At 39.7% G+C, this 26315-nt stretch overlaps 1 protein-coding gene across 7 annotated transcripts in view; it reads right to left on the bottom strand.

Annotated features, from left to right (window-relative positions):
- Nucleotides 1-406: 406 nt before the first annotated feature.
- The window catches only part of senp6a (SUMO specific peptidase 6a), a 58118-nt gene continuing 32209 nt past the window's right edge, over nt 407-26315 (bottom strand). For 6 of the 7 annotated variants that reach the window (XM_060914025.1, XM_060914019.1, XM_060914020.1 and 3 more), the window contains 18 exons: nt 22680-22744; nt 19911-19987; nt 19234-19600; nt 18838-19076; nt 18470-18610; nt 17101-17134; nt 16487-16675; nt 16004-16194; nt 14829-15082; nt 14506-14622; nt 11530-11652; nt 11201-11293; nt 3505-3842; nt 3303-3379; nt 2648-2736; nt 2097-2165; nt 1853-2003; nt 407-1243 (listed from right to left, as the gene is read on the bottom strand). In XM_060914025.1, coding sequence (XP_060770008.1) covers nt 1013-1243; nt 1853-2003; nt 2097-2165; nt 2648-2736; nt 3303-3379; nt 3505-3842; nt 11201-11293; nt 11530-11652; nt 14506-14622; nt 14829-15082; nt 16004-16194; nt 16487-16675; nt 17101-17134; nt 18470-18610; nt 18838-19076; nt 19234-19600; nt 19911-19987; nt 22680-22744 — 2845 coding nt within the window. In that variant the 3' untranslated portion in view covers nt 407-1012. The remainder of the gene's footprint in view (nt 1244-1852; nt 2004-2096; nt 2166-2647; nt 2737-3302; nt 3380-3504; nt 3843-11200; nt 11294-11529; nt 11653-14505; nt 14623-14828; nt 15083-16003; nt 16195-16486; nt 16676-17100; nt 17135-18469; nt 18611-18837; nt 19077-19233; nt 19601-19910; nt 19988-22679; nt 22745-26315) is intronic. The other variant, XM_060914024.1, reaches the window with a different exon arrangement.

Here is a 26315-nt window from a genome sequence, read left to right as displayed (position 1 = left end):
CACCACCCACCCCAATGGCAACCAATACAGTTTTGTTTCCTTTGTCGCACATCTGTATCTCACCAGAACAATTTAGTGACTGGACCTGTAAGTATACTGTGTATAGTCATAATTGTGACAGCAAGTTCCAGAAGATCGTTAATTGAATACCAAGTAATTTAATAATAAACCACATATGGACACAAGTATGACGCAATAGTCATTAATGTACGAGTAACTAAGATCCAGTGTGAAGAGTTTACAGAAAAATAAACAGAGGTGCCCGTCTTCAATTGCTATCAATTTTACTCACTTTATTATGTAATTATATTATATTTATTGCAGGCCAGTAAAGAATAGAAAAGAGCACTCATGACCCTCTGTTTCAAATGCTTATATCTGTATGAACTAAGGCAGATGTGCACGCTTGCATCTCAAATAGTTTTAATATTGAAAATGAGGTCCATTTACAGGTGGTAACATTGTATAAAGCTCTGACAGGCACTGACTAGCAACGGTGTTATGCCATGAGAGAAGCTAAATTTGTATGTTTAAAAAAAAAAAAATTCCAGATCTTTTTGGATACTTAGCCTACAAACAGCAAATTGTTTTCAGTGGTGAAAAGCGTGAGTTGAAGTACAGACAGAATGGGACATTGAACAGTTACTGTTCAGACTTGTGGAGAGGTCAGGGCTGTGTTGTGCCCTTCATGAAGTCAACAGATGAACGAATACTTAACTCTGAGACGAAATAATGAGAGGTCAAATTCACAAGTCGGAAAAAACAAACAAAAAAAAAAAAACCAACAACAAAACTGTTCAGCATATATACACGTTTTCTTTAATACAAATGAAGTCTTCTTGCTTTTTAGTTAACGAAGGGGGGGGGGAACGGAAACAATTGTTGTCACGGCGAAGTTGTCCAGCAGCGTACGATCATGAAGAGGCCCCGACTCGCCATCGATGCCACGAGTGAGGGGCGGCGCCAACAGGACCGTTTCATAAGAAGAGCTATAGCAGCATGAGGCTGGAGTTCATGAACTGATTGGTGGGATGAGGTCAGCTGACTCTAAGGCGTCTCCAATGTCCAGGTCCTCGCAGGCCTCTCCGACATCCAGGTCCTGCCCAGAGTTCTCCCGGTCCAACTGTTGTTGGGACTGAATCTTCAGAATGAGTTCCTTGATCTCCTCACGTTTAGTCTTCATCCGCTGCTGGGGGAACCAGTCCAATAAATTCATAGGGAGATGGAAGCTTGGCACAGGGTTCTTATGAAAAAGTAGAAAAAAAAAAAATTAAAAACAACTCTCTCTAAGACAAAGTCAATAACAGAACTCCAAAACCCTAGCTCGGAGATTTTCCTTTTATAAAAGTTTTATTTCTTGACATTTGTTTACAGTAAACAGAGCTCTGTAATGCCTGAGAACAATATTTACAAATGACAAATCGCACAACTCAAGAAATGCGTCTGCTGACCTTAGAAACAGCTTGGGGGGGGGGGGGGGGACCTTTTGTAACCTGGTTTCCAAAAATAAATAAATAAAATCACTATGCTACTGACTGCTCCATTCTGATTGGTCAGAGGATGATTAATTTTGCTACAAGTTATATAAATGTGCTCTATTATGATGTTTCTCCAATAGCATATTCCATAGAGTAATAGACATACAGAATTTATAATCTTATCTTAACAAAATGAAGCCCCTCCCTTACTTGCATGTTATATGTCCATACCAGTCAAGCTTCAGCTTAGTGTATGGATTTATATCAAGCCCTAACACTAATCAATAATTCGCCATGCTGATCCGTCACACGATTACTGTCCCACCTGACATGCTTTCTTGACTTTCCTCAGCAAGTGTTATTTCTAGCTTTACCTCAAAGAAGCTCTCGACGTATTGCAACACGTAGACGCCACAGTCGCTGAAGTTGTCCTGTTGTGGCACCCGCGGGCTCGAGCCCTTCATCACGTCCTTCCCGAAACTCCTCTGAGAGCCCTTCCTCACTTCCCACTCTACCTCCAGATACCTGGGCAAAAAAAACACACACACAAAAAAAAAGTGAGAATGAACAAAAGATGCATTCAAATATCAGTAAATGAACATAAGTGAAGTAACATACTCTCGCAATGTCTTCACCACTGTAGATCTGGCAGGACCTCGCAACGAGTCCATGATGAGGATACAAGGTCTGAGAGAAGCGCAAATCACAATGATTAACAGCCGGATAACAAGTTGATACAAAAGTGTTTTATCTCTATCTAGAAAGCAACTTGAATGGAAAGCAGAATTTTAGAAACCTTTACATAAATAAATTTCAAATTTTTGCTTTAATAATGACGTGCACTTGAACTGCCATGATGTCTAACTTTTGATCCTCTGTACTGTATGAACAGTGCATAGAGAACTGCAGTTATGCTGCCCCCTAGTGGCAATAAAAATGCTTTGTACAAGTCACAAAAAAATCACTTGCACTTTATAGCATGTAGCTACCTGAAGCTGCATAACTTTATACAGAAGAGTTTAAGTAGCTTGCCAGACAGACTGATGAAGCTAGCTATCCAAAACCAGAGAACTTGGCTTGGATATTTTACAGGTCACTGTATATTGAATAGCTGACTTCCCTCGGGACATTTACATTGTGTAGTTCCTGTGTTTGGTGTGCGTACTCACTGTTTGCAGTTGGTAGGCCTGGATGCCCACTCCATGCTCTCTGACGCAGCAGTGTCATCTGCCAGCGCTCCATCCTCACTGCACTCATCCTAAAACAGAATCGCAGTACGAACAGTTAGACATGGAGCCAGGAGGACCTGGTTGTTCTATCAACCAACAGAATAGAACATCCATCCTGTGACACTGTATTGCAAAGCACGCATCAATTACAGATTTGACAAAAAAAAAAAAAAAAAAAAAGTCAATTTAATTACCCCTCAAATCATTTCAGTGTTAATTTATATTTCTACCACAGCACAGTTGATTGCTTGAATCTGATTGGTCAGAAGGTGCGCACCGTTTCTGTACAACAGCACGACTCAGACAGTAGTTCCGCCCATAACATGAATGATAGCATCATATTTATGTGCTCATTCTAATGCATTATTGTTTCTATAGCAACAGCTCACACACAGGGGATTTATACGGGGGATGTGCCACATCATCGAAGGCTAAAAATAAAAAAAAGTGATGTTTTTGTGAAGAGACATTTATTTAACATTTATGGAATGAGTCTTCCTCGTAAGCGCTTTTTACCACAGTCATGGTGCTTTGCAAAGTTTCCCAGCACAGGAAGAGTTTTTATTCAAATTTTAAATTAAAAAAAACCACTTACGTGCGAGGAGCTTTGGTCATCAGAGAAGGAGCCAGGATCTTCACTGCTGTAACACACACTGATTCTTTGCAAAGCATCTTAAAAACCAAGAAGAAACCAAAAGTTCATGTTTTTTTTTTTTAAACAGCAATTTTCATAATCCTCATCATCCAATGACCAGCCCCCCCACCTCATCATGTTTCGTTTCTTCTGTAACGCTCACCTGTGTAATGTGACTGAACCTGTCCATTAACCCTTTGGTTGAGTGCACAGCTGTGCTCGCAGCTGTGCTCTGGGGGTCGGTGTGGACAGGAAGGCATACTTGAGTGGCTTATGTCCTGTCCCTCAGCTTCCGTATTAACCTCCTCTGGATTAAAGGAAAGGGGTTCCGTGTGAGGCGAGGGCTCCTCAATGCCTCCTTCACTTAGCACAGAGCTCCCTAACTCAGATGGGGACGAAGCCTGTGCCTGGGACTGCGTCTGGGGCTGATACAGAGGATTGGGCTCTATACAGGGTCTCTTTAGGCCTGGGAAGCAGATCACTGCAAGATACCAGTGTGCTCTACTCAGAGGAAAATTGAGAAATGAAGAGAGAAATGGAGAAGGAGAATAGTCAGTAATCATTGGAGTCTATAGCATGTAGATAATCTACCCTGAAATAACTAATAATGTGTGAAAGTTGAAATACAAGCACTGTGAACATGAGAGACCACAATAAATTAGTATAAATACACTGATGATTACAGAAAATTGCACACACTGATTGGTCGAGAAGCTCGGACTATTTCTCAATATCACCTTGAGTGACATAGCAAAATGGAGGCCAATCGCTTCATTACTGTAAGTGAATTACAAATTATGAAAGAAAATGCTGTTCCTAAAAGCACAAAAGATGCTACAAAGTTTCATCTAAAACTATTCAAAAGTAAGGTGGAATTGTGATTTATTTTATCCATTTCAAAACAAAGTACGTCACTCGCCGGATATAAGTGACAACCCTGTGCCACGCCATTATTACATTTCCATGCTGCTTTTGAAGTTTGAAATAATTTTTTAATACTGATTTTTTTAAACATAAAATCAGCTGTGTATTTATGCTAAAACAATTATCCACCTCAAGCTCAGTGAATATTGATGAATAATGACCTTATTATCCACCGATATTCACTTTGCCTTCAGCGAATAACTGTTAATTAACACTTGTATAGGAATGAGATTTATACCACAGTTCTCTTGTACTCTCAGTTCTTTTTGTGGTGTTGATTCATTTTCTATAACAGCATCTCTGATAGGTGTACTGATAAGGCAAATCACAGGTTTCTTTTAATGCCCTTGTTTCCATAGTAACAGCTACTTCACAGAGACTTGAATGCTGGACATGTCACAATCTAAATAGAACAAGAGTGCTCTGAGAGCACAATATCCCCCACTGGCGACTATATCTATGCTATAAGTGCTTAATACACCCTCATGAAATTGTCAAAAGTACAAGTCTGGTAATCAAGGGCTGTAACTCTGGTAAAATGCAACAGAATTGAATGAAATTGCAATATGCGTATTACTGACATGTAACAGAATCCTGCCAAGTTTCGTGAAATTCCTCCAAAAATTGTGACAGGAGTGGATTTCAGAAGGTGAGTACTCTTCCTGGGACGAATGGATGGACATCACCATGACACAATCCCTCTTTGGGCCTTTCGGCCAGCGGGGGATAAAAATTAATGGATTTCTGTAGTTTATATAATCTTTGCTCTGGTGATGCTTTTGGTAAGTAATCACTGATATAACAAAATCAACTGTGAGCTACTGCTCACTTACATATGCCCCTGCTCTCACTTATACCAGAATGCAAGCAATCGAAGGAATAGGATACTTATTATGAATGTTGACCTCAACAAATAATGAACCCTGAAACCAGTAAGTAAAGAGCAGCATCTCTCCCCAGGGATTTCAAATAGCATCCTGCTAAACTGTCATTTTGAAATAGCATTTTGCTTCTTGAAATAGCGTCAAAATCCACCCTGTGTGTTTTGTAAATACATTCAGTTGGGAAACAGGAAGTCAATGTGCGACAGGCTTGAAAACAGTATACATACTACAGAACCCCAAGCTGAAGTTTGGTACCAAGTGGCTATGATTTGTGGTTGCCGAGAAAGGAAAAAAAAAAAAAAGGTGTTTTGGGCGAATGGAGATACGGACAGAGGTAAACCAGTATACCCTCCCTCCTTTGGAGTGGGGGTATATTAAAAGGAAGGAGTTTCCAGGTATCATCGCGTTGTAACGGTCAGTAATTTTTTTATTTATTTATATCATTAGCAGCAAAAGGAAGGGGGGGGGGGGGGGGGGGGACTGCGGAGGTGTTTAAAAAAAAAAAACAAAAAAAAAACACACAACACTTGTGTGTTATAATGCAAGTGAGAACAAGATAACTATTATAAATGCTACTATAAATTTGACTGGAGATAAATTACTGTGGTACAAGAGGAATAACACACTTGGTCATGTGCAGTTATGGGAAAAATAATCAACTTTGAGGTGATCACAGTAACTCCTCTTTCTGTCAGGAAAGATCACACCACCCCACAGTAGATTATTTTCCTGCAACAGCATGCCAGGGCTCAACGTTAAGGACTGCCCGATTGGCCGGGGCAAGTGGGATATGTCCCCGACATGCCCGACCAGACCGAGCAAGTTGGAATGAGCATATATTACAAACTAGCACCACAAAAATTAAGCTTTTTGATCTTTTATTTCAGTTCCTAAAAGCATCCATCACTACGTATCCGCCATTATGTCTTGGCTGTTTTCTTAGTCTCGGTTTCATTTACTGCTTTGCAAATTATTTTATATACCCCTGCTGTTGTAGTATGGTACGCGTACTGTTTATAGACCCCCTTGCACATCACGTGATAATTACAGCTGGGGTCAGACAGACACAGTCTTTCATGCAAGCGAGGCTTAATCTGTCTTCAATATGGTTAATTTTTGCGCCGTTTTTGCTTGTTCAAACAGAGAAATAGATAAACGGTATTACCCTCTCCCCGCTATCAAGAAAAATGTTAACAAATAGAAGCAAATGCTTCAAGAACAATGGGGAAATGAGTGGTTAAAGAATACAAGGAGAGGAGCTCAGCCTGAAAACTCCATAGAAATTCATGATTGTATTTAAAATGTATTTTACAAAAACAAAAGTTGGAAGCAAATTTGGAAGAGTTTGCTTAAGAATCTTGTTTTATATTTTTTTATGCTCGCATTCGAGTTAACGCCTTCATGAAAGCGTTTGATTTTCTTACAGGTGAAGCCTCTTCCTTCACCTGTAACTTCAACACAGAAAACCCAGATTGGTTTCAACAACTCGGGCATTTAAAAAAAACTTAAAAAAAAAAAAAAAACCACAAAACCTCAACAAGGAGTGACATGCGCAATAAATCCTGAAAGAACAGAACAGATTAAGAGCAGAGAGCTGGAGCTTTGTTTCTGTGATCAGAGGAACACAGTCCTGTGCAAAATATTTATATATATATTTTTTTGTTACATCATCCACCTCTAGGTTTATTAAAAAAAAAAAACCTCCCCCCCCCCAATGCTGTGTCATGACAGTCCGGCTGCACTGATTCAGTTACAGGTTGCCAGGTCTGCATAAAACATCCACAACCAATACACAATCATTTTAAACTCAAACATCCTGTCTGTGATGACGCAGCACTTTTTTTTTTTTTTAAAGATTTCCCTTGGGCTTTCCCACCTCCACTGGATAGGACAGTGCAGAGACAGGAAACGAGCGGGAGAGAGACGGGGAGGGATCGGGAAATGACCCCGGGTTGGAACCAAACCCGGGTCCCCGGACCCACGGCACGGCGCCTCATCCACCCGAGCCACGACGCCCCTCACTTTTTTTTTTTAACCTAGACGTCGATGATTAAAAAAAACAAAACCCCCCACAATATTCTCAAACACAGTACTGTTCAAAAGTACCCTATTGTACCCATATTGTACCAATAGTACCCTATTGTTTTCTTCATACAAACTTTGTTATAGATTTCTATTTTATGATTTCTACATTGAGTAATGAATCCGAGAGTGTTCTACACAAACACACTGAACTTTACAACAGCTGCATGCATGTGAAATGGAAATAAATTGACTAAGGCAGGAAAAACTATTTTGGATAAACTTATCGTCCGTTATAAGTACAACCCCGATTCCAAAAAAGTTGGGACAAAGTACAAATTGTAAATAAAAACGGAATGCAATGGTGTGGAAGTTTCAAAATTCCATATTTATTCAGAATAGAACATAGACGGCATATCAAATGTTTAAACTGAGAAAATGTATCATTTAAAGAGAAAAATTAGGCGATTTTAAATTTCATGACAACAACACATCTCAAAAAAGTTGGGACAAGGCCATGTTTACCACTGTGAGACATCCCCTTTTCTCTTTACAACAGTCTGTAAACATCTGGGGACTGAGGACATAGATATACATAGAAGACTAGATGCCTCACCGCGTATTCCAGAACGTCCGCACAGGGCGGCCATCTTACCACAGGCAAGCTTTTCCACAGAATTTGCGGTACACTGAGGTAAGACCATTGAGATGCTTAAATGTTTATACTCTTATCTCGCTGAAATTTTGACGTATATACAAATGGTTTGATTTCTTAAAACATTATTAAATGTGGTTGTAATTCTGGGTGCTTGAACATGCTAAAATCGTACCTTTTCTCTTCAAAAACGACTTACTGCAGCTTTGTCAAAGTTGTGTTTCATGCTAGGCTAGCTCATAGCACCAAGTAATTTTACATGGAAGGTCATGAGATAATATTTTCAATAACTGAAGTTGCACTTGCACATGGTTTTCATTTTCGGGTTGGTTAATTTAAAACAGCTTACATTATGATTTCTAGAGGAAATTAAATTACTGACTCTGACGAGATGCCAGACTTCTGCGCGGCTTTCGGTTGCTCGAACCGGCGATGTCTGGAAAGTAGGGCACGCGGGATCACTTTTCACCAGTAAAATAATACATCATTTTTTAAGGATAATCGGTAGCGTTATTTACTTAGTGAAATAATGTCCAATACAGTTCCTGATATGAGCAGCCGGGCTTTTTTGTCACAAACTACCGTGAGTCGCTGTCACTGTTTTATACTATTACTTACTTGGACAGTGCATTTGTTATTATGCTATGATGTGAGTTTACATTTGTTATTATACTATGCTGTGAGAGCATTAGGTTTTTGAGGTGGATGAAGTATTTCTGAAGTTTCAGAAGTGAGTAAGCTGTTTATTTAACTTTAGCTTCCCCTACGGCCCTATCACATGTAAAAATATTTTCACTAAAAATTGGAAATAAATTGTATGGTTATTTGTCCTAAGGCCACAGTTATCCATAAGTATGCAGTGTTAGGCTTCTCACAGCATAGGAATTTCAGCATGTAGTTTTTTTAAAACATAAAATGATTATTCATCATTAATATCATAAATACATACTTCCGTTTGTTTTTTTTTAATATAACAAACCAAACCGTTTGAATATCGACTGAAATTTGAGGACGTTACGGTCATCTGAAAAGTACATATCGCTACCAACACAATGTAATGGGTAAGCCAGCTGTCTGAGGTAAGATGGCCGCCACGTACGGACGTTCAACTTCGTTGACGGGCAACGGGGACAAGGCATCTAGTCTTCTATGTATATCTATGACTGAGGAGACAAGTTGCTCAAGTTTAGGGATAGGAATGTTAACCCATTCTTGTCTAACGTAGGATTCTAGTTGCTCAACTGTCTTAGGTCTTTTTTTGTCGTATCTTCCGTTTTATGATGCGCCAAATGCTTTCTATGGGTGAAAGATCTGGACTGAAGGCTGGCCAGTTCAGTACCCGGACCCTTCTTCTACGCAGCCATGATGCTGTAATTGATGCAGTATGTGGTTTGGCATTGTCATGTTGGAAAATGCAAGGTCTTCCCTGAAAGAGACATCGTCTGGATGGGAGCATATGTTGCTCTAGAACCTGGATATACCTTTCAGCATTGATGGTGTCTTTCCAGATGTGTAAGCTGCCCATGCCACACGCACTAATGCAACCCCATACCATCAGAGATGCAGGCTTCTGAACTGAGCGCCAATAACAACTTGGGTCGTCCTTCTCCTCTTTAGTCCGAATGACACGGCGTCCCTGATTTCCATAAAGAACTTCAAATTTTGATTCGTCTGACCACAGAACAGTTTTCCACTTTGCCACAGTCCATTTTAAATGAGCCTTAGCCCAGAGAAGACGTCTGCGCTTCTAGATCATGTTTAGATACGGCTTCTTCTTTGAACTATAGAGTTTTATCTGGCAACGACAGATGGCACGGTGAATTGTGTTCACAGATAATGTTCGCGCAGAATTAGGGGGATTGGTGATCCTCTTCCCATCTTTACTTCTGAGAGCCGCTGCCACTCCAAGATGCTCTTTTTATACCCAGTCATGTTAATGACCTATTGCCAATTGACCTAATGAGTTGCAATTTGGTCCTCCAGCTGTTCCTTTTTTGTACCTTTAACTTTTCTAGCCTCTTATTGCCCCGTCCCAACTTTTTTGAGATGTGTTGCTGTCATGAAATTTCAAATGAGCCAATATTTGGCATGAAATTTCAAAATGTCTCACTTTCGACATTTGATATGTTGTCTATGTTCTACTGTGAATACAATATGTTTTTGAGATTTGTAAATTATTGCATTCCATTTTTATTTACAATTTGTACTTTGTCCCAACTTTTTTGGAATCGGGGTTGTAAAAAGTAACCAAATAACCAAACTTGATAAACTTAATTACTAATCAAACTTCAACTCAATGTGTGATCATTTTATATTAGCCTAGTAAACTAGACCCACCCGCCTAGCGGCCAAAAATATTTTTTGCCTGCGAGTGGGTCTAGCCTCGCACCATATCAACAAAACACCCCGGGCATCAAATCGTGCCCGCCAATCACAACGCTGGAGAAAGCACAACAGGAAAGATGGCTATGGCTAGTGAACAGCGCACGTTTGACTCCGCTTTGGAATCAGTTTTAGAAGAATTAGACTTGGAGTTTTCGTTGAAACATGAGCAGGAAGAGGCTCTCCGCTCATTCCTTTTCAAGAAGGACGTTTTCGCTGTTTTGCCGACCGGCTATGGCAAAAGTCTGATCTACCAGCTGGCTCCGCTCGTAGCCAAAAGGATGGGGCTAGTTTGTGCAGTACGAAGAATTAATAAACAGCTTTGAAACATTACTTTTTGATTGTTTCTTATTTTCCCGTTATTTTAAATTTAAGGGAAATTATTTCACCAAACACCACTAAATAAAAATAAAAACTCTCAAAAACAGTTTAAGCAAACCCTTGAAAAACACTTGAAAAAAATAAGAGTGTATGTTAAGTATGTGGTACAGACTCCAAACTTGTGGTCATTATCTCCAAACTTCTTAATATCTAGAACCTGTTTATTAATTAATACGCATTTTGAAAAATTATTTATTTCAAGGCCTCCGCCACTGCTTTCTGTCACTCTGACTACGTCACAGTCACTGTTGCGCTGACTGGTCAGAGCGTTGGCCTATACGCACAGAGACAGTTTGAAAGACAACAGGTTGTTCCACCCCCACCCTTCGGAAATATCTATGAGCGAGGCCAGACTAAATATTCACATTTAGTCTGGCTTGCCAGGCTAATTTTATATTGCAATTCACAACTATTCTATGGTTTTCCTAAAAAAAGAAAGTAGTACTCTCAAAATAAGGGAAAAGTGGAAATTAACCCCGACTTGCCCCCCAGGGCAAGTGGGTTTAAAAGTTTGTCAAGCCCTGCATGCCCCAGCATGTTGTACCGTAACAAAGAGTTCATACTCCAAAGATGAACTTCTGTTGGACTTTAATTAGCAAACGATGGCTTACGACTCATTGATGGGAACAAAGATGAAGTCTTTCTGAAAAAGGTCCACGTGTCGCGTCCATGTTTTTACCCGATTGTGCTTCCTCTTCTGTATTCTAGGAAGAGTTACAAAAGACAAAATCAGATCAGGTCAGTGATGTACGACTTCAAATTAAGCCTTGACGCTTTCAGAAAAACAGATTTAAATCAAATGCATTAAAACAGAATGTCATCATGCATGAATAAGGAAATGCAAACTTGCAGCAGGTTGGTCCTGTGTGAATTAATTACATTTGCAGCAAATTGATCATGTTTCAATAAGGTCTGTTGTGCATGATTGAAAAGAACCTACGGTAGGTTAGTTGTGTCCGGTGCACTCCTCCTTTCTCTCTGGTTGAGTCTCTTGTAGAAGAATGAGCTGAAAACATGACTTCTGCCTGCATCCTCCTTTTTCAATTTCTCCATAAAGAGATACCTGTAGAAAGCCACAAAGTTTCATTTGTGTCACACAAGTAGGCTTTATTCCATCAAAAAATTGCAGAGAAAAAGTAGTGTGCGCACATAATAAAGTTCTTGGTCTTGATATTCCTCATTTTGATGCACAAGCCTGTATGATTCCGTGCAATTTGGATTTTCTAAATAAAGTATACCTATAGGACTATATACAATTAACGAACATGGGGCCAAGCAGTTTTTTTTTTTCCCATTTTTGACAACCAATCATGACTATCAAGTTATTTTATATATATATATATATATATATATATATATATATATATATATATATATATATATATAAACACACACACAGCTTAAATTTATTAGACCACCTGTCAAGAAAACCTGTCAAGAAAACACAATTTTAGAAATCTCTCAAAAATTTGTTTAAAACTAAAGTTAATGCTTATTTATTAGGAAAATAACAAAATGAAACAACCAAATTGTTTTTGTTTATATATAATAACCAAAAAACGTAATATTTTGCATGGCCTCCTTTGGCCTTGATAACGGCTTGCATTCTTGCTGGCATTGTTTTTACGTACTTTTCAACAGTCTCTTTTGCTATCGTGTTCCAAATAGTTTGTAACTGTTCCCAAATACTTGCTTTGGATGAAACTTTTGTTCGATCTATTTTTGAATCCACTAAATCCCAAATCTGTTCAATAGGATTCAAGTCGGGACTTTGACTTGGCCAATCCATCAGTTCCAGTACTCCAGATTCCCTTTTCTTGGTCAAATAGTCTCTGCACAGCTTTGCAGTGTGCTTAGGGTCATTATCTTCTTGGTATATGAACCCACGACCAATCAGTTTCAGTCCAGAAGGGATTCCATGATGCACCAAGATGTTGTGGTAGACCTTCTTGTTCATGATACCATCGATTTTCACTAATTTGCCCATGCCATTTCCAGAAATTGAACCCCATACCATAACGGAACCTCCACTGTGTTTCACTGTGGGTGCAATACATCTAGCATCAAAACGTTCTCCAGCTTTTCTACGGACATAAACACGACGATGCTGACCAAAGAGTTCAAACTTGGACTCATCCGTCCAGAGTACCTTCTTCCAGTCATTTGCAGTCCAGTGTTTATGCTCTCTGGCAAATCTGAGACATTTCTGGACATTTGCAGTCCTCAATAACGGCTTCTTAGCAGCTATTCTTTCCTGTAAGCCTTGTTCCCGCAGTCGTCTGCTTATGGTCATTCTGGAGACTTTTTCGGACTCTGATCTAGACCTATTCATCTCCGCCTGAAGATCAGCAGAGGTCTTCCTTCTGTCTCTAGTACTTAAAATCTTGATGTGCCTGACATCTGCTTCAGTCAGCTTTCGTTTTCTGCCTCTTCCTTTGCGCATTTTGTAGGTACCAGTCTTGCCAATGGAATCCAATGCATACTTGACCACACAGTGAGAACACTTAATGTTTTGCCCTATTTGTCTCAAAGACCATCCAGCATCACGGAGTGCTTTAATGCACACTCTTTCCTTTTCAGTCAGTTCTCTGCGTTTTGCCATTTTGAACAGAAGTGAGGAATTTCAAACTGAATTCACAGTTTTTATACCCAAACGTGAGCTGACAACCAGGACGTCTTTGACAAGTCAGAAATTAATCAAGCATAATAATTGAAAATTGAAACTAATTTTTCTACTTAGGAATGCAAGTAAATAACTATAATTTGGCATTTTAATAAAAAATAACACTGTACTTTTCTATTTAAAAACAAAACAAAACAGTAAATTAAAAAAATTCAGATAACACTAATTTTATTTTACCATTAAAAATGTCATTTCAGTTCAAGAATATGCACATACTGGTGGATTAACCATTTCAGAAACAAACTATCTTGGTGATCATTACTGTATATTTATGGTTGCTGTGGCATAAACCTTAAATCAGGTGGTGGTCTAATAAATTTGTTAAGCATATATATCCACGCATGCACACAAAATATGGTTGAACTATACACTGAACCAAATAAAGCTGGCAGGAAGCTGCGTCAGTATGTGTTTTTAGATTGCGAGCCAGTGTTCCACAACCAGAGGTATGATGTGTCACAACAGAGCTCCAGTGTCTAAGGTGACGTATCCACATGTCGGAAATACAAATGTGTGGCAGCGGGGATGTGGTCGAGCGTCAGCTGTGGGCAGCGAGGAGTTGGGTAAAACTGATAGGTAAGACGTCACGAGTTTCTCCTGTTTGTTTACTGGCAATCCATTTGTGGGTGTCTTGTATTTTTCAGAAGAAGCCAGTAACCACACACCCACCCACAGAGAGGGGGGGGGGGGGGGGGGAGAGACAAGGAAGAGAGGAGTGGAGAGATGTTTATGGATCAGAAATATGTCTAGGAGAAAGTGAAGCTGGAAGCGATTTGAGGCAGAAAGGCGCATGGACCTTAGACGCTCTAGACAGAGACGTTTGAATCCATGCTGCTCTCAGAAAGAATGTCAAAAATGTCACACCTCTGTCCCGCCTGTCCCCTTTACACAGATGTCGATTCCGCCTTTGTTACTGCCAATCGCTCTGGCTCAGAGGAGGAACAGTGCAGAGCTCCTTCCACGTTCTGACATTCTCTACAGAACGCTAGACGGAATAAAGGCACAAGAATTCCGCCCTGAACAGGCTGTATAAAATGGGTCAAAGTAAGGTCCCAAGAATTTTGAACCCTGAAAATGGGTTCACTGGCCAAAAAAAAAAACAAAAAAAACCCCACACACCACAGCTGAGAAGCCCCAAATTAGAGCACAGCCCATCATGATGGTTTACTAGCATCCTACAGTATCTCCTGTTAATAAACTAAAGGTTGGTGTTTATTAGAATAAAACACTCACTTTAAATAAAAGTCTATGATGACATCGTTCAGAAACTCTCCGTTATTTAGACAGTGAAGGTCTTCATTGGTCACGGAGATTCCACCTTTCGCTGGAGGAGGGGGATACACAATCAACCTAGTAAAGGTGAGGAGAAGAGTAGAGTAGATATCCATCATCCCAGCAGCTTTGTGACCAGGACATAAAGTTGACTAAAATACCATTTCAAATCACCAGTCTGTGTACCATGCACCTGCTTCTTCAACCACACATTATGTAGAAAGCAAGCTCAAATTCTACTTCTAAATTTACTGAAATTAGTCACGTGTAACATTTGATCTTACTTGATGATGGGGCCTGTGAAAGTAGGCTGCAGCTCTGCCATATCCTCCTCCTCATCATCATCATCATAGATCCCATGAAGAGGAGTGGAAAATCGGCTCTGGACGGTCGTCTCTGTCGATGCAGCTGGGGTCGCCGTTGCTGTGCCTGCTGTTGCTGTGGTTACAGTTGCTGTGGTGACAGAAACATTTACTGTCGTCACAGTTGTGGCAGGCGTTGGAGGGGTTGAAACCAATTTGACTTTCTGTGCCTTTACCTGGGGACAATATACAGATGCCAAAAAAAAAAAAGTTTTCCCTTATCTCCAATGGACTTCATCAACCCAAAACAGCCTAATAGCCCTGGAGCTACAAGGCTGGTAATTATCTCACTCAAAATCTTCTCCATTATGTATACGGAAATCTTATTAAACAAGACTGTTAAGCTATGAAATTTCTTTTTTTATTAAACATTCAATTCTATAAAACAGCTAGAAGAGTCTGTAATTACAAATTTTTGGTGTTGCAATGAATTATAATCTTATGTACAGGTCTGCTTCCATAATGTTACAGTATTCAGCTACAAAGGGAAATTAAATTTCGGTTCATTATAAATATAACGTGTCCTAAAGCCCATTCAGCAAGTCTGTGAGATTTATTCAGCCTACTCCATTACGTCTAAAAATCATATACATACAGGCTACTGTAGTCACTGTGAAATCAAGCTTATTCAGTCACCGTCTCTGAATCAAACAAAAGGAGCTCCATGATTGGTTAATTGCATGAATGTGCAGGTGTATAGGTGAATGTTGGGGTGTGTGCGCACACACAGCAGCACAACGCATAAAATCATAACAGGTCTAAGATATTGACCATGGCATGGTTGTTGGTGCTGGATGGGCTGGTTTGTGCATTTCACAAACTGATGATCTTCTGGAAATCATCAACCATGCCAAGGTCACTGATACATTTTTTTTTTCTTCACACCCTGATGTTTGATGTGAACATCACCTGAAGCTCTTGACCTGTATCTGCATGATTTTATGTACTGCTCTGCTGCCACATGATGGACTGATTGGATAACTGCAGGAAATGAGCAAGTGTCTAGCTGTTTCTAATAAACTATTACGGTACATAAAATGCCTAAATACAAATACTGAATAAAAAGCTTTTTACATAATATTTATAAAAGGTCACACCTTTTCCTTCTCTTTTGACGCCTTATTATACTGAACCAGTCTAACATTGGCTTCATCAAAGGTCAGTCTAGAAGGAAAGCGTGCAAGCTTGTTGTTTCGGCCAATCTCAACCAGGATGTCTTCTAAAATCATCTGTTCTTGCATGGAGAGGCCGTTCTCGAAAATCAACACTATGTACTTCTCATCCAAGTCTGGAGAAAAGAAGAAAAAAAAAAAGAAAAAAAAATCGTGCATATCGTAAGTAACATGTTCGTGTCAAAACTTCAGATCTATGCAACTCCCTTGATGACTTTCTTTTGAATTTCTTTTAGGAGCTATTAAATTAATCGTGGGTAGCTATCAGCATACTTTCCTAAATTTAAATCAAATGGATTGTGTGTTCCATCCTGGACTTGGTGAAATCCGAGAACAATTTCTTCCAGCTTCTGAAGCAATGCACTGAACCCAGGAAGCAATTTCATACAGCTGAAATGAGACACTCACTTTCACCGCTGCAGTCGTACCACAGGCCGCCACTCTCCTGGGACATCTGGAGCTGGGTGCGCAGGCGCTGGCACTCGCTGTCACTCGTTTGGAAAAAGAGGACCGGCAGCTTCCTGACACTGCACCATTCGCAGCTCGTCAGCTCTGATGACCTGAGGCGCACCTTCTCCAGCATGTCGATCTTCTGACCTGGACACAGCCATTTCTCAAGATGGTTAAAGTGCTGACTCCTCAGAGAGAGCAGAGGTCTAGAATATACTCCACAGATTTGGCTCAGATTAAACCCCACACCTGCTATGTGTATAAAATTGGACACCCCTGCCTTAGATACTATTAGAACACACCTGATTACTTTTTTTTTTTTTAAATTAAAAAGACCCAAGGTACAGTAAGACTGTGACTTAAATTAGTGGCCAGAGACCCATTAACTTATGAAGGAAAAGCCTGCAGAGATGTGTTAACGGAGACTGTCTCACTCTCATTTAACACACAATGTTATAAATCAAATCTTTTTGACAATGCATCTAATATTAATGTTGCAATTAAATAAAGAGCCATGCAACTCCAAAGCAATCTATCTTTTGAAAGAAATGTCGACATATGCCACCACTCACCTTCTGTCTCAAGCTGGATGTACTCTACTGTGAACTTAAAAAAAAAAGTACAGGATGAGACATAAAAATGACAAATAACATCCACAGTTATTTCTACAAGTTCGGCATGTTACACAGTGTAAGGTGAAATAAAGTGGCAGGTTCGTTCATACACTGCATCAGGCAAACGAACATAGCCTGGATAGAGATATATACAGGATACATAAGCCAGGAATAAATAACTAGTGAAAGTCATTGTACAAATACACGGAAATTATAAACATTAAGGGTTAATTTGTGTAATCATTAGGGCTGTAACAATATGCGTATCGAAATCGAAATCCCGATACGCAGAGCCACGATCCGTGTCGCGATACAAGAAGGCAGAATCGCGGTACACCCTTTCAAACTTCTCCTCAGCCCAAAAACAGAGGTGCTTCCAAACTTCAATTTATGAATACTTTACTTTTTATTTAAATTACATTTTAAACTTAAATTACTTTTATTTTTTATATCTATTAGCAAGTCGTTTTTTCGCCGACCTGCGACAATCTTCTGCGAGTCACGCAACATCCACACTCGCCACTGGCAGAGCATTCATTTCTTTTAACCGGTCGCCATTCTGGTTGCGACACGGGGAGCGAATCTGTAAACAAGCAGCTCATTGGCTGGCTAGGTGTGCCACAAGTCAATCACAATCACTTGACCGGAAAGGCATGCAGTGTTGCCAGATTGGGCGGGTTAAGGTGCTTTTTGGCTGGTTTTGAACATATTTTGGGGTGGAAAACGTTAGCAATATCTGGCAACACTGAAGGCATGTCTGCTTGGGCGGAAGCCTTCTGCGGCAGTTACATTTTGACACGCGAGCAATGTTTCACTATAAAAATTCCGTAATTTCCATCTGTTTTCCACGATCACAGAAAATCATTGGCCCTATGAGAGTGAGACAGTGAGAGAGCCACCCCCCCAAAAAAAATCTTAACGGATTTACACGATTTGGAAAAATGACTTTTTCAGAACCGAAAAAACAGAGCTTCCGGCTCAACAGTATTATTTTGAGAAATAAAACAATCTTTGGATATACATTTATTCATTTTTGCATACATATTACTCATTCTCTGCAGTGGTCTGAATTATTTGTTATTAAATAGTTAATGTAAGTAAGTAAATGTTAAGTCAAATTTACTACTTTAAAAATACATTTAAAAAAATCGTGGCTGTATCGAATCGTGGGTCAAAAAAATCACGATACGAATCGAATCGTGAGTTGGGTGTATCGTTACAGCCCTAGTAATCATTGATGAGGTTGGTGGATTCAGAAGGATTGTTATATACTTTAAAACGCATACATTTGCAGGCATTTGACAAAGGAACAAAGAACTGATCTTACAATGACGGGTTTGGTGACCATCCTGCGCAGAGTTCCTATCCGTACGCTCCTGCACTCCAGAATAATGCTCTCCAACTTCGGCATCTGTCCCAATTTCCGCTTCTTAGATGGAGACGGGTCCTCACACAAAGCGTTTCGAAACTGTTGGGATATTATGAAAGCTGTTAATACTGTACTGCTTACTCAAACAAAGGGAAACAACCTCCGTAAAGAAACTACAGTATTCATTCTCCTTTTCCTGTAGGGTTACAATGTTGTGTATTTGCTCTGATACGCCACACAATTAATTAGCTCATGAGCTCAAGCTTGCATGATTGTGAAAGAACAAAAAACGTGCAAAAAACAGCATTCAGTGAACAGGTCCTTACTGGCTCTTTTAAACGGTTCCTTCTGGGTACCATGCTCCTGTGGTCCACGTCATTGAAAAATTCACAAACATGCTCTTCGTGTTCTGCGACTTCTTTAACAGCCGCTTCCACTCTGCCACTGGATGGCGCTGGGGAGGAGTGGGCGGAGTCGGCAGGCCTCGGAGAGACGCTGTCCAACCGGTTCACGCTACCCGTGCTAGAACTGTCAGCTTCGTCATCTTCGTCGCTGGACAGTACAACTGCAAATAAACAAAAGCATGAGCGGTTGAGTGCACCATGGATTTTATATAGACCTAGACTAACAGGTCATTTTGAAGATACTGTTTACATTTGGTTGCAGTGTTCTCAATGTACTGAATAACCAGATAACACTGATGTCCATTAAACTGCACTCACTGGGGTCATTGAGTTCATGCTGCTTGGCCAGAGGCTGCCTCTTCCCCATGGTCAGCTTGGCACCATTGTGTGGGAGCAGCAGACCGCCGCGGTTAATGCGTGCTGGTGGGTTCATAGCCGTTTCAGCATGGGTAGTGCGCCCCCCAGACGTCACGCCATAGAAGGTCTTGCTGAGCTGAGTGATGCTGGGAGAGCCGGGAGAGGGAAGGGAGCGTACAGGCACTCGAGGGGCAGGTGAGGAGGGGACAGCAGGCAGAAGGGATATGTCAGCAGGCAGTGGGTTGCCGCAGCTTTCACACTTCGTGTGGTCTTCACTTTGCTGGCCACACTTTCCACACACAGTGAAGTACTCATCCGGCTGCAATGACTAATGGAGAGTTGGAGAGGGAAGGAATATTGAAGAGGCTGAGCAGTGAAGGCAGTATGTCATCTATGCTTATGCAGGTTGGGATTTTTTGATAAGTATGAATGTCAAATGGACTTTTTCCAGGCATATAGTGTGCACTGCCATTATGTTATCCTGTATGTAGTAAGTATACATTGTGAACAGGTAGTCACATGGGATTTGTCTGACCGGTCTCAGTATAAAGTTTTAGGCTGAATAAAATCTGATTGGAATCAAACACAGTTATTGAACTCCTGGTTTATTGACAGTTCTCTTTAGTATTGATCCTCACCTCTGCTGTGCCAATGCTTTCAAACATGGGCCGCCTCTTTGGCTGGACACACCTCTTTACGTTCAGCGTCTCCGAGTCTGGAGGACAGAGTACAAGAACGAACAGAATGCCATGAGCCTGTTTCTATAAATACAAAGTGACATTTATTACAGTTTATTATTAGGTACATTTACCTACCATCTAATCAGATGGCAAATCATATTTTCCCCCTCCCATATACACAACTGTATAACAAACAAGCAGCTAAAACATTCATAAATCCGGAACACATGATAATGAGAATGCATCCTGTGCTTGACTCAGTTCAACAAAGGAAATATGTTAGATTTCTTTTTGCCCCCCCTCCCATAAGGGGCATATTGCTGGCTTGCTCCTAGTGACAAAGCTGTCATGGTATCAGAATATTAAGCAGGCTCCACTGTCTTCCAGAGCACTGTAGGAAAGAAAGACATTTCCCTAGTTCAAGGTTAACCCTTCCTGCAACACTCGGTAATCATGTTTTCCTCTACATCATTCTATAAAGAATAAATACTATACTAATATCTTTAATAAATCAGCAAATAGGATTAAAAAGTCAATTTAAGCATTTGAATTCTTAAATCAACAGTGCGTGCAGGACACGTAATTCAGTGAAGTCTTATGCATCCAGCACACTGAAAACAAGACACGGTAGGAGGCAAACAAGTCTGGAACCATCCACTGTGACTCACTGCTTCAAAAGGTTATCCAACTGCCCATGTCTAGACCATTTGTGTACTCTATTCAGACACTGCCAAGGGAACAGGCTGCATCTTTTTAAATGCACCGAGGACAGAGATACCGTCCATCTCCTTTTTCTTTTTCAAGCTTCACTTCTCTCATTCCTTCCACTCACAGGAGACACAGATTAATCAGAGGCCAGCAATCCACTCTGGCGTATGCTGACACACACAGCCTCATTTGGCACCCCCCCCAGAGGCTGTGCCGTCTTAAACAGCATACAATCATGAAACACTCTGCTCCTTTCCTCAGTCATGCACCAGCACATCTTTCAGCCTGCCATGCACAAGACATTCTCCTCAAATGGAGAGGACATGAACAAAAGTCCACGAGCACCTTAAGGCAAAGCAAGGCCGGAGAGGGGGGAAAAAAAAAAATTTGGGGGTAGTGCTGTACTGGGAAGAGCTAATGCTAATTTTCCTATAACAGTAAATGTTTCAGGTTATCAGTACTCCTTAATAAGAACAGAAGTACGTATTTTGATAAGAATTACAAAACCTGGCCACTCTGGAGGAAATAAAAGCAGCACCGCCATCACAACATCCTTGAGCACTGACTGAGCACATAGCTTTTACTGCCAGGAAACATTATTCCCTGGAAAACAGAGTTAAAATGGAGACACTCCTCCCATCCAAAAGGGCGAATCAAATCGCTACAGAGATGAGGCAGGATTTATCTCCAGCAGACTACCGTTGGTACAACCAGTTGGAAGAGTAAATAAAACCACGTTAAATAAACCAATTAACTTGTTTTGAAGGCATAATTTGACATTCTGGCTTGTATGCAAATCCAGAGGGCTTTGCAGCTGATGGATGGCTTTGCATGTGTAATTTCTAAGACACACCTGAAGGCAAACACTAGTCCACCCATTTACTTTACTGTTCCAGTATCTCATGTTTAGCTGTAGATTTCTGCCTTGTCTGAAGAGACATTTTAAAAATCCGTAAACCACAATGATTTTTTTAAAGCTCATTTACAACTCTGTGTCAACATGACTCCACTGATGTGCACAGACAGGGGTTGAAATTAACTTTTGAAATGTACTTGCCTTCAGGGCAACCAACCCCAAAAATTTACTTGCCCGCATGCATGTATCAGTTGCCCTACTTTTTTGCAGGTTGACTGGGTAAGTAATTTGCATAAAAAGCAATCTGGATGTATATTATAGAGTATGCAGTAAAATATTTCAACTTGTTTTGCCATTGTTTGATTACTGATTGATAGAAATAAAGTTAACACTCATGTGTTTGGTGTTTATTTCATCATGATGAACAGTAAAACAACTAGGTATAACTACTAGTATCTTCTATTCAACATGTTAAAACAGTCAGAAAACATCATGTCATCATGGTCAAGTGTAACTGATCAAATCAGAATTAAAAATCAGTCCAAAAAGACGCTTCGTTCGTTCTAGCCTACGTGACAGTGGCGCCTCGTGTGAACAATCATAAGATCATGTAGCGCCATCTCGCAAATGGAAGCGTCAACTACCGCAATGAACCAAAGTCAAGGACAAACGAAAGAGAAGACGGGAAAAATAAAGTTTTCATTCTGTTAGGAATCACAACAACTTAATTTTTCTTGGTAAAATAGACATTCAAAACACAGCTGTCCGACGGACAACTAGTGATAATTTTATTGTTGCCCGAGTATGACTTGCCCATGTCCGTCGGTACATGCTTAATTTCGACCCCTGACAGAAATAAAAAAAAAAAAAAAAAAAAAAAATTTAGTTGAAACCTACCCATTTCAAATATATTAATCAATATAATTAAAATGAACTTCACAACTGGGTACAAGTGGATGGATGGATGGATGGATGGATGGATGGATGTGTGAAAATTACAGATTTCTTTCTGCAGGACTATGTGGAAATGAGATCAACTTAAATTTCTTTTTAAATTCCCATTTAAAAAAAATACATTGGTCTACATTTATTTATCCATTTTCTCTTTTCTATTCTTCATTTAAGTACAATTAATAACAGCTCAGATGAGCATTACAGCTTACCTGAAATTTCTGAACAGGTGAGAATGATTTTGTCTAGCTCTGCTGTTTGGGTGTTGAAGTTGGATCTGTGAGGGTAAGGAGAAAAGCATTACATTACACACACACACGCACTGCCCTCCATGATAATTGGCACCCCTTGCCCTTAGTAAAAAGGGATCCCCCAAAAACATCCACTTTTTGGTGAAGTCGCTTCATCTCACACTGAAAAAATGAGAAAAATCCAACAAATAATTGAAATAAATTTATTCACAGAAAAACAAGTCCCTCATCGAGAAATAATTATTTTTCAACAAAAACCACATGAGCCGCTATTATCAGCACACCCGGAAATTACAGTGAACATAATATATAACAAGCATTTTTCCCATTAAATTGTGCATTTTTGAGTTGGAGTATGTCGGAATTTTCAAACTGTAATCCATGACTTCCTGATTAACTGGGGTACAAACATGAGGTGACACAGAGGCCAAATTCCCTTAGTCATCCATCAACATGAGAAAGATCAGAGAACACACAAACCAAATGAGGAATAAAATGTGTTGACCTTCATAAGTCAAAATGTGTTGACCTTCATTTTTTTAATTGTTAAAAAAAAAAGCCCACCCACTTCCCTGAAAATGTCTATTTCTACTCTTAGACTATGTTCAGACTGCACCCTGAAACGACCCATATCCGATTTTTTTGCCCATATGCGACCTGTATCCGATTTGTTATTGACAATCTGAACGACACACATCCGATTTTTTCACATGTGACCCAGGCCGCTTGGATATGTGGTCCTAAATCCGATGCATATCCGATATTTTCACATGCGACTGCACTCTGACCAGACAGGTCGCATTCATGCGACCTACACGTCACCAACAAGAGACAAACGTCACTATTCTGCGTTGGCTAATCCCGCCTCTTTGGTGGAAAACAACAACATTTGTACAGTTTTCAGAATTTAAATAGACTTTTATAGAATTGATCAAGCTAATGGTGGATTTGGTAGGGACCTGGATGTTGATCTGTTAGCCTGATTAAATAAAACAGTTTCTATAACTGATTTATAACTTAAACCATCCTGTATTACAAGATAAGATTGTTCTGGAAATTTCCAGTAATTTGACACCTTTGGTCTCATTAGTCTGCTGTTAATCAGATTGTGTGAGTTCTGCCGCCGCCACAAACCACATCGCCAGGTCTCGCCTCATCTCCATAGCAAACTGCACTGGTGTTTATGCACCTTGAGCCAGCGCTGAGAGAAGCTGCAGAATTCAGCTGGCTATAAACAATCTAAATAAATATTTATAAAAATGTAGAAAAGTTTATTAATATGACGAAATAAATATGTGCAAATTATTAAGCCTGAATTAAGAGTTTGGTAATACAGCGGCCGTATCCCAAATGACTGCCTACTGAAGCTCGAGTGCACTACAGTATATAGAGTTTAAAAATCCATTACTTCCTAGTAACATGTAGTGCACTTATATAGAAATTAGAGAGACATTTAGGAGTCAACCCTTGTTACCAGGCTACACATTTTCATTTCAGTTCAGAAACAAAAACACACACGAGACCTCACACTAACCAAATAATTAAACAAACAAACAAACAAACAAACAAACAAACAAACAAACAAACAAACAAACAAGAAATCATTAAACATGAGTGCGCTTTTTTTTTTTGTTTACGTATTACGTAGATGTGCTTATTACGTGTCAATTTGCGCATGCGGGACACTTTTGGGTCGTTTTCCGTTCATATTGGAGATCGCATACAAGTCTCATATAATTGGTAATGTGAACGGCCTAACAAAAAAATCGGATTTCACAACAAATCGGATATGGATCGTTTCAGGTTGCAGTCTGAACGTAGTGTTAGGGTACTACTACTAAGAAGAAAATGGACACCAACTGAAACTGCTACAAACTTGCCTGGAAGAGGACCCAAGTTTATTTTGCCCACATGTACAGTGAGGAGGATGGTAAGAGAGGGGGGGGGGAACCAAGGGCCACTGTTGGTGAAGGACAAGAAAAAGTAAAATCTTGGGGTTTCCAAGTCTCCAAAATCACCATCAGACGCCACTTTCACTTCAACATATTATTTGGAAGGTTTGCCAGAAAAAAAGAAAGCCTTTTCTGTCAGTTAACCACAAACATACTGTAAGCACCTGAAGGTTGTGAAACGCTACTACAACTTTGACTGGAACTGTGTTCTATGGTCTGATGTAACAAAAATGGAGCTTTTGGCAATAAACACTCAATGTGGGTTTGGCGTAAAAAGAAGGATGGCTATAATGAAAAGAACCCTTTCGCAACTGTAATATATGGTGGAAGTTCTGTGATGTTTTGGGGCTGTTTTTCCTCCAAAGGCCCTGGAAACCTTTTTAAGGTACATGGCATCATGGACTCCATGAAATACCAGGACATTTTAAATCCAAATCTGGCTGCTTCTGCCAGGAATCTAAAACTGGGTTGTCATTGGCTCTTCTGACATGATTCGAAGCACATGTCCAAATCAACTCAAAAATGGTTAGCTGAGCACAGAATCAAGCTTCTGCCATGGCCATCTCAGTTGCCTGACTTGACTCCCATTGAAAACCCACAGGTTGAGCTGAAGAGGAGAGTGCACAAGAGAGGGCCGAGGACCCTGGATGATCTGGAGAGACTGTGTAAAGAGGAGTGGTCTCAGATGTCCTGCTCTGCATCTCCAGCCACATAACACCGAGCCTTCTCCTATGACATTGTTTTATTGGGAAAGGGAGGTTCAGAGCCTAATCTACAGTAGGAATTTGAAAATAGGGGACAGATCCCTCACTAGTTGTAGAAACAGGGGACAGAAAATATTAACATGGGTAAAAATATCCCTCATTTGTTCCAGTTAGTGGGGACAGAAAAATAAGTAATACATTGGTAGATATTTTCAAGAGTACATCTATAAACAGAACAGTTTTATTAATAAAACTAAATACATGTAACAAACATTCATATCAGATGTTAATCTATATAATATCATAATTATGGCACTATACATATCCTTTAATACAGTGATATGAAAACCATATCAGCAAACACTTATCCACAGTTTATAGTATTGCACAAACATTATGATCAGATCTGAACTTTAAAAATGTAAAGATTTTAGATCAAAAACTATATGAAGAATTATATACTGCAAAACCTTACAAATATGACTAGTTTTCTGTTATACGACTAGGTTACTGTTTTACTATAAATCATGTGACTAGCCTATTTTTACCAATTTGACCACCAGTAGTATAATGTTGCATTTCAAATATGACTAGGTTAATATTGCATATCAAATATGACTAGGTTAATATTACATCATTTGATAAAGTCTAAAATCCATGTAGTCTTGCCACTATTAATTAATAATAAGATGAAAAAACTGACTTTCTGAATAAAATAAAATCACTATCAAATATTTAAAAATGCTATCATATTTGTTTTGTTCAGACCACCTTTCATGAAAGTGAAAAACATTAAACAATCTACCTATGTTTAAACTAGATTTTGACATAAATGACTGGAGATAATCTCAAAATTCAGACTTCCTAAAAAGTATATAATCTCTATCATTTACAATCTTACAGTACCTACAATTACACAAGAACAGATTAAGTATATTTCA

The sequence above is a fragment of the Neoarius graeffei genome, chromosome 2 (assembly GCF_027579695.1).
Source record: "Neoarius graeffei isolate fNeoGra1 chromosome 2, fNeoGra1.pri, whole genome shotgun sequence".
Lineage (NCBI taxonomy): Eukaryota > Metazoa > Chordata > Actinopteri > Siluriformes > Ariidae > Neoarius > Neoarius graeffei.
The sequence above is the reverse complement of the archived record's forward strand: the minus strand, read 5'-3'. Positions and strand labels throughout refer to the sequence as shown.